This window comes from Dermacentor variabilis, unplaced genomic scaffold (assembly GCF_050947875.1).
Source record: "Dermacentor variabilis isolate Ectoservices unplaced genomic scaffold, ASM5094787v1 scaffold_13, whole genome shotgun sequence".
NCBI lineage: Eukaryota > Metazoa > Arthropoda > Arachnida > Ixodida > Ixodidae > Dermacentor > Dermacentor variabilis.
Genome location: NW_027460291.1, coordinates 13,814,069 through 13,828,161, shown reverse-complemented (window position 1 = coordinate 13,828,161; position 14,093 = coordinate 13,814,069). Strand labels below are relative to the sequence as shown.

The 14,093-nt window shown below is 45.6% G+C and overlaps 1 protein-coding gene across 1 annotated transcript in view; it reads right to left on the bottom strand.

Moving 5' to 3' along the window:
* Window positions 1–10,452, bottom strand: part of LOC142566795 (protein obstructor-E-like) — a 67,301-nt gene extending 56,849 nt beyond the window's left edge. Inside the window, exon 1 of the mRNA XM_075677679.1 lies at window positions 10,123–10,452. Coding sequence (XP_075533794.1) covers window positions 10,123–10,171 — 49 coding nt within the window. The 5' untranslated portion in view covers window positions 10,172–10,452. The remainder of the gene's footprint in view (window positions 1–10,122) is intronic.
* Between the last annotated feature and the right edge of the window lie 3,641 nt (window positions 10,453–14,093).

Here is a 14,093-nt window from a genome sequence, read left to right as displayed (position 1 = left end):
ATTCCTAACACGAGTCGCACACTGCTGATACGTATTCTGGCATGGGCATGCTAGTATTGCGATTGGCCCACGGAAACAGTCGCCCAAGGAGGACGCCATAATGGTGACCGGGCCGATGACTTTGCGAGAGCCCTCCGCAACTAGGATAATTTATGGCCAACATTTGAGTTCTGCTAAGAGGTTCAGCTAGGCAGGGTACAGGTGGACATTCTTTCACATCAGCTGTCATCCAGCCAAACTGCCATTTCCGCGCCGGAGACGGGGTCAGTATGCTTCCCCCTTTCCCTGTTCGTGCACAGTGATGTGCATGTGTTTTGGACAAAGCTCTCCTCGGAGGCAAACGGCTACCAGCCTCAAACTGGCGGGACCTGATATCATACGTCTGCTGACGCCGGATTGGGCGAAGGCGATTGGACAACGAGGACGGATGGTTTGAAAGAGGATACGAACGTTTGGTGAAAGACATCACTTGCTGAAACTTGAACCTCTATATTGATTATTTCTGCATCATTCTTGTACATAATGTAATATAAAGTTGTCTATTTAAAACACCCTAGATGTCTGGCCCAGCCCGATGTTCCCTCAAGATTCGACGGTGAATAAATATACCCCATTCTCGGACCCCCGGTCACAACGGTATTGCATTAAGGCGGCAACTTTAAATCGGAAGGGGCAGAAGAAAAAGTAGGGCGCCATTCAGGAAGTGTCCTATAAGCCCCGGTAATCACAAATTCAGAGCTGAAAGCCCAAGTCAAAGTACTTTTAACATGAACAATGATGTATATATAATGAATTTCGCATTCTAAGGTAGTCTTATTTAACAAAGGTATGGGTGAAAAATTAGACCAGTCAGACACAGGCAATACTTTGCATTTCTTCATGGTTAGTTGCTTTAGCTACGCTTTACAATATTGAGGAATAGTGGTGAGATATGCTTTAATCCTATTCTTCGTAATTGTTCACTTCTCGAAAAAAATCATACAGTCAGCAACAAAGAGGTGAATGTTGCCAAATATTGCTGGCAGATTTTTTCTAACTCACATGAAAAATAAAAGACGACCTAGCATTGAGGCCTGCCGTAGAGCTTGGTGCACCTGACCATGCGGGGAGAAACTATGAGGAGTATGTGCCAGCGATTTCTCAAAAAAACACTACATTCAGTTTAAATGGTTCGATTCATATATGCTAGACAGAGTTTGTGCAATGAAAGCGTGTTGCATTCCTTGTCAAACGAAAAGTCTACGAAAATACAGCATACAGTGATATTCATGTCTAGAATGCAATGTACCTTACACCTAAAAGATAAGTTGTCTATCGCAAGAATATTGTTGAATTTTCTTTGCAGAGATGTCAATAAAGCTAGCCCTGTGATTCCTACACGCCGTTCCACATCAAGGAAAATGGGAATGAATAGTGGACATTTTACTTCTGGCCATGCAGAGTACGTTTGTATAAGAAAATCAAAGAAAGGTTCTTTCAGCGGTGACCTAATTACTGTACTAAATAATAATTTAGTAATTGGCCTAATAAAATATTAGCAACGGAAACTTCACTCCAGCATATTCATAACGCAACTATTTATTGTCTTCAAGTTTCCGGTGCTAAAATCCCCATTTTATATGCGACAAACTCAGTGTAGCGTATATTATACTTTGGGAATTACAGGGTTAACCCAGTAACGTTCGCATTCTGTTCATTGAAGGTTAAGGCGGCCAGTGGCTGTAGTTGGCGCTCAATTTTTTTTATTTCTTCGAATGGGAGTGAGCTCTATTCCACTGTAGGATTGTTTGGTGCCTCTCAGAGTAATGCGAGCAGCTATAACACAGGAACGAACACTGCAAGGTTCAGCGCCACGTGCAACAAGCAGCACAACCACCATCCACCATCATAAGCCTACATTATTTAAACTGAAGCATGAAGCTGCGCCAGTGACCTCCAATAAACCCTGCATAGCGAGATTGTGGTTCAGCGGCTCAGAGTGCACAATTACAGGACCGAGCATTTCCAAACACAGTCCTGGCTAGTGCAGTGTACCGAGAATGAGTATATTGTGCTGCTCCATTTTTCCTAAGCTACAATGAAATGTCATCAGTGTTGAGAACCTTGATGTATTTTTCATTTTACTGATGCCTTTTCCACTCAGTAGGACTTCCTAACGCGAGTACGTTGTACCTTGTCAATTCACTCCTATAACACCTTTTGTTTTAATTATTGTTCCATTGTAGGCATGAAAAGCCTGAAGGCCTAATTAGTTTAGCATTCCAACAGAGTACCTAGAATACAGCAACCGATACAGTAAAGGGAGATAACTACTAACACCACTAACTTATTGCTTAGAATAAACAAGGTCAGGCGGAAGGTATTCGAAATCTCTCTCTTCTTGAAAAACTCGGCAGTGATGCTATTTAACCCAAAAGTGGCATGTAATGACGCTGGCCTCCTCACGCCTAGACACAGTAAATTGAACCTTAAAGGTTTGCCGCTCTATTATTTTCATCGTACTAGAGGTACCTGTGAGTTTTCAGCACTTATCAAGTTATCAGATGTGACGACGCATTTGTTGGGGAGGGGGGGGGGGCAAATAATGAACTGTATTAAGATAACAGATAACATTTTTGTGCAATTTGAGTAAGCAGTTATAGAGCAGTGCTGATATGACGGGACGGTGAAGTTCAACTAGACAGGAATTGCACAAATACTGTTATCTGCAGGAAACGCTTTGAATATTAGAAAAGTGACACAAATCAAGCAGCTATGGTATGCAGAATCAAATAAGTAATTTCTTATGTGGCTATTGAATCGAAACAAACTTTCGGTAATTCAGAACTTGTTGTTTGGCATAGTTCATCTGCTTAAAAAGTCCATATCTCTCTTCCTAGCTTTAGCAACTTTGTGAAATCATAAATGCTGTGCTGCCCGCGAATCTGCCCTTACAAAAGGCGCTGAATTCATTGCAGATGCTTGTTGAGGTGAAAGATGTGTCTCTTTCTTCGATATAACGCAAACGTGGGCTAATGATGTAACATAGACTGCGACCATTTTTTGCAACCGTTGGCTCACGTATAAAGGGCGCCGTTTGACCAGGTTTATGCTTTTACGTGAAGTACGCGTGTTGATCTTCAGTGAACCATATCTTCTATCACGTTCGACGCGTTTTCTTGCTGGCTCTCTTCAGTAATGTTGAAGCGCCGTCCCGGTAAACGAAAGAAATACTGGTTGAGCGCATGTTTGCTGTTTCCGGAAGAAACAAACCTTTCATCTTTGTAAACGAAAATATCCACATTATTGCGTCCGAGCCCTAATGTGGCAGAAGACTATTACTCCAGCGCTGATGAAAGAATAGAAAAGTTAATACATTTTCCTGTATCACTATAGCAGTTTGAAACACGAATGTATTGTATTAGTGAACTTTTCGATGGCTTCAAGCATAATTCTTGACATGCACACTCAGTAGTTCAAAACTATAGGGCAAGAAGGGGCGCCGAACCATGCTATCGCGCCTGCAAAGCGTTCCGTATGGTGTGCTGCTACTGCGTTATTAGATTCACTTAAATACAATGTGGTTGGCAATATTTCAGCAAGATGTAGAGGAAACTGTGAAAAAATAAAAACAAAGACTCAGAGCAGGATTGGCCCCTAAATTTCAGTCAATAATACAGACAGGACAATCTGACACCAGATAATCCATTGGGAACCATCCGCTGATCGTGCTTGCCCAATTCGAACGCAATGACTCAGGAAGGTGCGATGTTTGAGCGAACGCGATAATATAGGTTATTTTGCCAGTCCATGGACCTGTGCGCGAGTCGCAAATCGACAGAAGTAACAGCGTTTCAACAAAGAAAAAATAATGGAGCAGTTCTAACGTGCTATTGACCGTTATAACCTAAACCTCTTCCGAACTGTTTTTATGCCACATCCGTCATTAGCCCTCCGCGATAGGTCAGAATGGTTCAGGTGCAGCCCACGTGGGAGGGCGCCACACTAACTTAGGCAGAGCGCGAACCACTTTGATCTATCAAGGAGAGCTAATGGAGAATTTGGAATAAAAACAGATAGCAATTGTGTTACGTTATACCGGCTGAAATCGATGTACAGCAAAGCTTTGTGTGAGCCCATAAATAGTCGAAACACGAGTTCGCTTTTATAGAATGTCGGCACAATGTGACCCGGAAGGCTTTATTCAGGCATCGTAGGGAGGCTAATGCAATGCGCCGCCGCGGACGTGCGAAGGCGAGCTTTCTGGTTCTTTTTCCCCCACACGGCCACCACCGCAGCGGATGTGAGGGACATCCGGTGCAGGAACAAGGAACCCGGCGGCGATGCCGCGGGCGTCCTCCGTTGTGGTTGGTTGGCCTATTAGTCTAGGGAACAGCACCACGCAGCACCATCCACGGTCACGAAAACTCGGCGAGGTTCGCAAAGAAAAGCTTTAAAAAAACGTGGCAGATCTAACGCACTTTGTTTTGATTGACATACATCAGCGCTTTGTTCAAACGTATAAAGATCGCTTAAGCCTGTGGTAGTTTCTGTATTATTACAATGTGAGCGCATCGTAATACCGATGGGCCTCGCCCAAACAACGCTACAATCTGTCCAAACGCAGCGCCTGCGCAGCTGCTTGGGTACACGCACACGCGTGGGCCCATTCTACGCAATGTAGCTTTGATGAGCGGCTACGACGAAATACACGGGCGCGGCGGATTTCGGCGACCATCGCATCCAGCAACGATCATCTGTCACGGTGGCATACCTTGCAGAGCAATATTCAGCTTTGTTCAGAGGCGATATTCCCGAGCAGTCACGTTCGTTATTAGTACCACATTCGAGACACTTCACGTGACTTGGAAACTGAAACGTCGTAGACGTCTGAAAGCGTGCCTGCCACTGTGCGAAGATAGCGACCTTGGCACTGTAGAAAAAACGCTGTCACGCGCCGATGCGTGTGGTGCAGAGTCATGCGAAACATCGGGGCACTGATTGTATGCCCAATAGTGACAGTTTCTCCTCGTTGAATCCGCTCACGAAGGCAACGGCGACGACTATCGTGAAGGCAATGAAAGGACGACACGTCAACTATGAGGTAGGTATGCAACGAAAGCTTCGCTTTAAAACCGCTATGTCGGGCGGCCCGCCATACGTATAGGGGCCGTTCCAGCGATCTGAATTTAACTTATGCAGACAATTCCGGAAAGTGGCAGTTATTCCAGTAGCTGCTGCATCGAGTTCTTCCACGACTGACAGGTCAACGAGTAACAGCGACATGCTCAGACTATGGCGAAGCGGTCAAGCCAGCGCGCGAACCTGTGTAATCGACCACATTTTGGTTCACACACGAATGGATGTGGAAGCTAGGTGTGTGCAATGTGTTCTTCTCACATGGTCGAGAAATGCAGCGATGGCGTGGCCTTCTGTAGTGCTACCAGGCGTGCTTGCAAATTTCGCGCGCTTTAAATGCGGCCAGTCGGGTGTCTCCGGTGGCCCTGTTAGTCCACTTCGGCCACATGCAACAGCCCGCTGTCGCGGGTGTGAGCCAAGTTTCTTTGAGCGCTTTTGAGAGGACCTCAACGGGGCAGATTTGTGTCCAAAAGAGCCGAGAGCATAACGCACTTGCGCATAATTAAGTAGGAACAGGCGAGATGCTGCAAAAGCTGAGAGAGGCAGCGGCGGCTAAAGGATAAAATGCGTTAGCCACCGGTTCAGATTAGGCGAGGCGTTAGGAGTTGGAGCGCATCTGCAGAAGATGTATGGCTGCCATGGCATACAGGTTTGGTAAATGTCAACAGCACATTTTAGCTGCAACGGCTATTGTGCTTATAGGTGGCATCTTGTTTATTTCACCAAAGCTAAAGCATCTGTAGTGTCTACAGGACTCGCCTTTGAATTGAATAACCCTCACTGATGATAGAGCGTTGAGCTCCAGAGAAATGTCACCGTGTTTAAAGCGAATATAGCAAGGATCCAAAAGGGGTAGAATAATGGTGAGGGCAATTTTCTGGTTTGTACTAGTGTGATTATGACCGTGTAACTGTTCCAAATGTCAATCCAAGCTCATGTCTCACCACACTGCCTAAACTTCATGATGGCCCCATTTTATACTATTTAGCCTCTTAGAAGGCGGGGGCAGCACCAAGGGTCTTCACGTGAGAGACGAGTGGCTCTTGCGAGGCGCGAAAGTGAAAGTAAAAATGATATTCTGCGCATTGGTATGTGTGTCAGGAGAGGCAGTGCTATACAAGTTGAATAAAATCACGCACCAAAACTACCTTCATCAACGAACAGTAAAGAAACCTAGGCATAAGAATTCATTTTATGGGACAAGCGCTTTCCCGGTGGCACTGCAACAGCCTTGTGTACCGAACACGCGAACAGAGCTATTCATTCATTTTTTATTCACTCATTTTATGTGTTCTTCGCAACTACGTATTGTGGAAGGCGCCAAGGAGAAAAACCGCTACTTGACGGCTTGAGGAAATCATTGGTACGGCCTTTTCTTTTTTCCTTGGAGCGCCACAGTAAAACAACCACAATGTCCCCAGTAAATGAAAAAAAAAACACGTAAGCACGTATCTTCTGGATAACGCTATACACTGAGGTAACATAAAACTAAGAAATAATAATAACCACAAACATACGGTGTAAGCTCATAAAGAAACATTATAGGCGAGATGTGTTCGTATATCGGAAATGTCCGTGATAACGTGGATGTTACTCGTGTCACTTGTTTTATTTCGTAAATAACATGGCTAGTTGTATGAAACTGACTTTTGGAATATATATATATATATATATATATATATATATATATATATATATATATATATATATATATATTTATTTATTTATTTATTTATTTATTTATTTAAATATACTGCAGGCCATTCACGGCCCGTGCAGGAGTGGTACAGAAATGCAGTGAAAAGAATCGTGATGATAAGTCAATATACTGAATGTGGTTAATAAAAGAGTCGATGTTATTGCAACACACAATATTGTTAGTTATCTTGTTCCACTGGGAAATGGCAGCCGGAAAAAGGGTATGCTTGTGAACATTAACACGACTTGGGGGAAGATAGATTGTTTTGGAATGATTTAGTCTGCTTGAGCGTTTTGGAGGATCTTGCAGGTAATGAGAACGTGCTATCTGGAAATGAGCATGGTTTAATTGGTGGATGAATTTTAGTCGCGAAACTGCTCTTCTCTGCGAGAGGGCTTTTAGGTTTGCCCTTGCTAGCAGACCTGAGATACTGGACGGCCTTTTGTAGTCCGAATATACAAAGCTAATGGCTAATTTTTGTATACGTTCTATTTATTTATAAGACATTTTTGATGAGGGCTCCAGATTAGATAAGCGTATTCTAGGCATGGCCTTATTAGTGTTTTGTACGCATTTAGTTCGAGGTGTGGTGGTGCTGCGCGCAGTTTTCTTTTTAAAAAGGATAGTTTGCCTATGGCTTTTTGACACATGGTCGAAATATGAGGCTCCCAGTTAAGGTTAGGCGTGAGTTTAATGCCTAAGTATTTAACCTGGTCGCTTTTGTTGATTGTTGACCTTCCGATCGAATATGTAAAGTTAAGCGGGAGCTTCTTATTTGTGAAAGACATGTAAGGTGTTTTTGATGTGTTCAGTTTCATGCCCCAAGTGTTGCACGAAGAGTAAATTGTTTGCCGTGAATTATGAAGTTATATCTGGTCTTCTTGGTTGTGTACGACTGTGTGCACGACACCGTCATCAGCAAACAGGCGCATCTGAATTGAGTTTTTAATGGAAAATTGGATGTAGTTAATGTAGATCAAGAACAAAAGTGGTGCCAGAACTGATCCTTGAGGTACTCCTGAGTAGACATCGAGTGGCTGTGAAAGATTATTTTCGATTGAAACGCTCTGTTTACGATTGGTTATAAAACTGTTGATCCTGGATATTATTTTATTACTAATACCGAAAGCCGATAATTTTGTTAGTAAATCCTGGTGCGGAACTACGTCAAACACTTTAGAAAAGCCTATGAAAACTATCTAATTGGCCATCATTATTAAGTACGTTAGCTATATCATGAGTTAACTCTGCTAGTTGGCTTATTGTTGAGAGGCTTGATCTCAAACCATGTTGTTGTTTATATAGAAGTTCGTTTGTTTCTAGGTGAGTTATTATGGCCTTAAATATTACGTCTTCCATTATTTTGCAGCATGAGCTTGTTAATGACACTGGGCGGTAGTTATTTAAATGTAATTTCGAGCCCGATTTATTTATTGGAATTATTGCAGCCTTGCGCCAATCGTCTGGTAACACTGATGTTTGTAGAGAAAGAGTGAATATTTTAAATAGATACTTTGATGTCCAGCTTACGCATCGACTTAAGAATGAGTTAGAAATCTGATCGGGGCCGGTAGATTTCTTGAGAACGAGCTTATGCAATAGAGACAGTACGCCCTCCTCAGTTACAGTTAATTCTTCCATTGGTATTTTCACATCGTGTAAGGTGTTAAAGCTGCATTTGTAGTACGTTTCGTAAAAACTGTCTGAATCAAAATTCTAGGCAAATAATTTCAGAGAATTTGTATGCGGCAGTTGAAAAGAGTGATATTATCCCGTGCCCAGTATTTCTAGTTTGATGTGTGGGATCTCGTAGTTGTAATGTTTAAATATCGGAGAAGGGGCTCCCTTCGCGATCAAAATAATTCTTGAAGTTAACTTTGACCTTCAAGCAGCATATGATCAGGCTCTCCTTTTAATCAATTTATTCATAATACTGAAAAAAGCTACCTTTGCTAATGTCGAGCAAAAAGGCAAAGTAATTTATTACTTTAATACTTCCCACATATTTATGGCGTGGTCAGTAGAACTTTTAGGAAATTAATCCATCAAGCGAAATACAACAAGTCTTTTGTGTTGAGCGCAAAATCTTTCCAGCTGATCTACTGCTCAAATAACGACTTTCAACGCGCCAACGCCAAAGCCCACTTGCGTGAACACAGATACAGTTAGTGCATTGCAGGGCATCTTGCAAAGAGCGTAGAACAGAACGGCATTTAAATAGAATCTTTACATTATCACGTCCTAGAAGTTGCCCTGCGTGATAATTGCAGTGAATTAATATCATCGGGAGTAAACACGAAGAAAATAATGTTTAAAGCTCGTAAATTTATGTAAAGTACACATGAATGACCGAGGTACACTACTGCATCATTAACACAAAGTGAGACTATCCTGTGAAGCAGGCAGCTAGGCGTCTCCTGTAAGAGTCCTGTCTTACTTAGAGACGCCTGGCTTACCATCGGTCAGCAGCGTACAACGAATCTGCTAAAGTACAATGGATATACAGCGCGCATCAGGCGCTTAGCACTGGTAAGCGTGCACTTTAGTAGGTTCTGTTTAAGTGCTTGAATTAAAGGCACTGGGACCAGCACACGGCACCAGTAGGCGAGGGGCTTCAATTTATTGAGCCACTTGCTTTGTTTTCCTATTTTTTTCTGCTCACGGTTATTTTCATCACCAGTTGGTGGCGCGTCTCTGAGCCTTCCTCAATGAAAGTGAAGGGCTTAGAATCGTGTATTACTTTCCTGGCCCTTTATTGTTGAATTTAACCTCAGATCAGGAATTTGTTCAGTTGCTATGCAACCGTCGTGCTATGCAGCTGAATGCTATGCAACCGTCCTCACTAATGTTTAGCCAATGCCAATCGCCCCTTTCCTATATCATGAAATATTTCAGTGATACATAGAACGACCACCTTCTCGTATCTGCGATTTCTTCTCAGGGGAAATTGGAAAAGCTGCACGCAAAACTGACATCCACGGACAGGGCTGTTGGAGAATCCCTCAAGTGAGACAGCACACCTACTACACGTCGGATTGGTATTCATTGCGATGTCTCCCCATGAGCCATTTAGAGCATAACACGTGTCCAGAGCCAAGATATTTCTCCGTCCACCACCAGAATATGTCAACAGCCGATCAGTATCGCAAGATGCAGGGCCGCGCGGTTGGGGCTACCACACACACACACACACACAAAAAGCGTCGAGCGTAGGCACATCTCGAGAAAGTGTCCGCTGTGGACATTTGCTAGAGACACCGGGTGTGTGGAGGGGTACACACACGCGTGCCAGCACGGCCACTCACCGTAGGGCGCACAGGCGGCGAGCAGAACGCAGAGCAGCAGCGAGAGCATCGCAGGTCGACTGGCACCGGGCGTCTGAGCGTAAGTGTACCGGGCGCCGCGCCGTTGGCCGCCTTTTCATACCGGTTCACTTTCCGACTTAGCCTCAAAACCAGGACAGCGCCGCCTCGAGGGGCCGGTCACGTTCGCCCCCACACGCTCGTTTTTTTCCCGCTCCCCAGGAATGCCAAACCACCGGCGGAGTCGCGGCCGCCGAAAGCAGCAGCCAGCGCTCGTCGCGGCCTGCGATCAGGCAGCACGATAGCGCGTCGGCGGACGCCTACGGCCTTTAGGCAGCGGAACACGCATCCCCCGTCTTTCTGCGAATGCCACCTTGGGGACAGCGCCGCGAAGGATGCGCTAGCCCGGAACAGGCGCGTGGGCTGGCGAGCGCTGCTGCCTCAAAGCGCCGCGGCGATGACGCATCACGAAATGAGCTGCACGCGCCGAAGGTGGCCCCGGAAACATTCATGGGCTCCGCGCTTCACTTTGACGCTTTCGTGACATAGCACGAATCGCATGCTGAGGGTGTGACAATCGATTTCGTTTTCGACTCGCTTTTAACCGACCACTGAACAATGCCGGCGATAATGACAGTGCTCCAACGAATGTCGAAGGGCAGCAAAACAAAAACTACGGGAAATGTGCGCAATGGTTACGAAATAAGGCACCCGAGCCGGTGATGATGATCGTGCCATCTATGAGATTGTCCAAATAGGTGATTCCTATCTTCGGCTAACTTGGTTCTCACCGGAATCTGACCGTGCTTAGTGCTTAGTGGCTCGGCAGTATCAGGAGGTGAAGAAGTAGGAGTGGACACTTGCCGTCACTGGTATGTTTCCTCAAATACCTAGTAGTAGTCATGGGAAAGGGCCCAGGCTACGGTCCACCTGCTCGCTACTTCCGATCGCACCGTTGCAGCGACTTCGTGGTTTCTGCCTGGTGCAACGTCACGAGTTGCGTTTGGACGACCGCCAGAAGCTTTTACCTGCACTTGCAAGAGCGACAGATTGTCTAGAGCATGCCAATTTGCCGCGCAATGTTATTGAGAAAGGCAATAGTGCCAGAAGCTTGTGCGTATCTGGGAATCCGCACGGTAATTGGCTTTCCGGGGCTTCTACACCCGGCTGTGCTCGCTATTCGTGGCTTGCGCGTTGGAGACGCGCGCCTCATCGCTAAACGGGAAACTGGCTTTGCACCGGGGAGAGTTTTCGGCCACGACCGGTTAGAATATCCCGTTAGTGAGCGTTGCCAAGTCCTGAACCCGCACTTATTATGCGTCATCCGGAATACGACGTGCTCAGTCAGCGAACGATCCTGATTAAGTTGGCATGGAAGGGAGGAGCTGCATGTTGCGCCTGAACATTCGAAACTTATTCTGAATACTCCAACATGTGCTTGGAAATTCCTTTGTTTTCAGCACCTGCTTATGTGTTCACGTGTTTGGCTTCCAATATGCGTTGATTCTACTGCTATAATAAATCATTGGTTATGCTCTCAATGCACTTTGTGATTTTCTGTATTCCACTTGTTCCTCTCCAACTCAATCAGCATATCACCTATTTTTACATAATTTCTAGTTTCCATACTGCCACGTTTCCATCTCAGCGCGTTACATTAATCACATTCGTTTGCGTCACTTATTGCGTCGTACTCATTTTCATCACGCTTTCCTTTGTCATCTTCTGTTTTATCCCTAGAGATCAGATCTGACAGAGTAAATAGATCATATAATATTGTTTCAATTACAAAGATGCCGACATAATGCCGTTTACGATGAAGTCCTTGCAATATCTGTTCTAAACAATTTTTATTCATTTAGGCTTTTCTGCCCAAAATCCAGGCAACTCTGATTACTCAACTTAGATACATGTACTACATGACAACTTCAAGAAACCTATCCCCAATCACGGACCAGTGCTCCCTTGTAAGCCATAATTATTATTCTTTTCTTCATAATAATCTTCAACCCTGGTACTTTGCCGCTTCTGGTCATTTAGATATCGCTGGTTACATTCATTGGTCTATCATTTTTGATAATTATGTTGCTGACGAACACGAGGATGTATCAGAGAGCCGCAAGAGGATAATATGCTTTGATTATAACCAAGTACATCGCAAGGAAAAAATGACACAATGCCTCTTACTGTTGTTTATGTACTTTTTTTTTTAATCAGAGAAAGCGCAATTTATGAACATATTTGTGAATATGCTTTATTGTAGCCGACATTCTTAGTATGTCGGTAACTTATCACAGCAGACATGCAATACCTAAGCAGCGCAGCGCAATTTTTGCAATGCAATAATTTTCCCTTTATGTCTTAGGACAAATTAAAGTGGCACAGAGAGGGCAGAAATATTCAGGGAAGTGTTACACGTGTTGTGATGTTTAATTGAAGGTGAGGAGCAGCAGCTAAACAGCAGCCTATAGCAGCAGCGAACAGCCCGAGCTCTCTAGCTAATCACAGCACGGGTCGTCGTCGTCGTCTCTGACCAGCTATCGCAAACATGCGGCGCGTCTGCTTCAAAACATTTGCCCCGGGTGTGAAACGGAGCCATCCTGGCGACTCAGCGAGCAGAGAAGATTAGGGGGTCGAAATAACGCTTCAGCCGGCTAGCATGCACTGTTTCCCATCCTCGGCAACGAAGGTCCGGCGATGGTGTGACGGCCTCAACGATATAGTTCACAGGGAGGAGGCATCGATGATCAGGTACAGACCGTTGTACCGCGCAAGTAGTTTAGTAGAAAGGCCGGGCATGTGAGGTGTTATCCATAGCCCCACAAGGGAATCAGCAGGGAAAGTGGACATGGCCTGATGACTGTAGCGTCTTGTCTTCTGACGACCCTGATCCTCGCTGGTCAACGAAGGAGCCAGCTGGTGGCAATCTTCAGCGTGTCGGGCGACTTCCGACATAGTTGTGCACTCAGAAGCTTCAGGTCGGTACGGCAGGATAGTATCCAGAGGAAACAAAGGCTCACGCCCATGCAGAGAAAAAAAGGGGAAAAACCGGTGGTTGCTTGTGCCGCGGTGTTATATGCGACAGTAACGAGCGGGAGTACGGTGTCCCAATTGGCGTGGTCGGACAAGACGTACATCCTCAACATGTCGCCAAGTGTTCGGTTGAAGCGCTCCGTGAGACGGTTCGTTTGGGGGTGATACACGGTCGACTTCCGGTGAATGATCTGGCACTCGCGAAGGAGGGATTGTATCGCTTCTGACAAGAAGACACGACCCCTATCGCTCAGTAGTTCTCGAGGAGCACCGTGGCGAAGGAGGAAGTTGCGAACAGTGAACATCGCAACGTCGCGCGCGGTCGCGGCGGGAATAGCCGCGGTTTCGGCGTAGCGCGTCAGGTGATTGACACCAACAATAATCCAGCGGTTTCCACATCCACTGTAAGGAGCGGGCCATAGAGGTCGATGCCAACGCGTTGGAACAGTCGAGCAGGGCACGGTAGCGGCTGTAGTGTGCCAGTAAGGCGCAGTGGGGGAGTTTTGTTTTGTTGGCAGGCGGTGCATGATCGGATGTACTGCTCCACAAACCGATACATTCCACGCCAGTAATATCGCTGACGCAGCCTTGTGAAGGTTTTTAGGACGCCGGCGTGGGCGCTTTGAGGGTCAGCATGGAAGTACGCGCACATATTGGAGCGCATGTGACGAGGGATAACCAGAAGCCATTTCCGATCATCAGACATATAGTTGCGGCGGTAGAGGGTGTTTGTTGTCTCGCACGGCAAAGTGGGCTGCTTGACTTCGTAACGTCCGCGTTAAAGGAACGACCGATGGAGCGGCAAGGTAGTCGAGCACCAGGGCGAGCGATGGGTCCTTGCGTTGCTCGGAGGGCATGTCAACAGCGGTCAGTACTGACGGGTCTGATGTCGGAGAAGGAACGGAAAGAGGAGCCACATCAGGTGTCATCGGCGAGCGGGA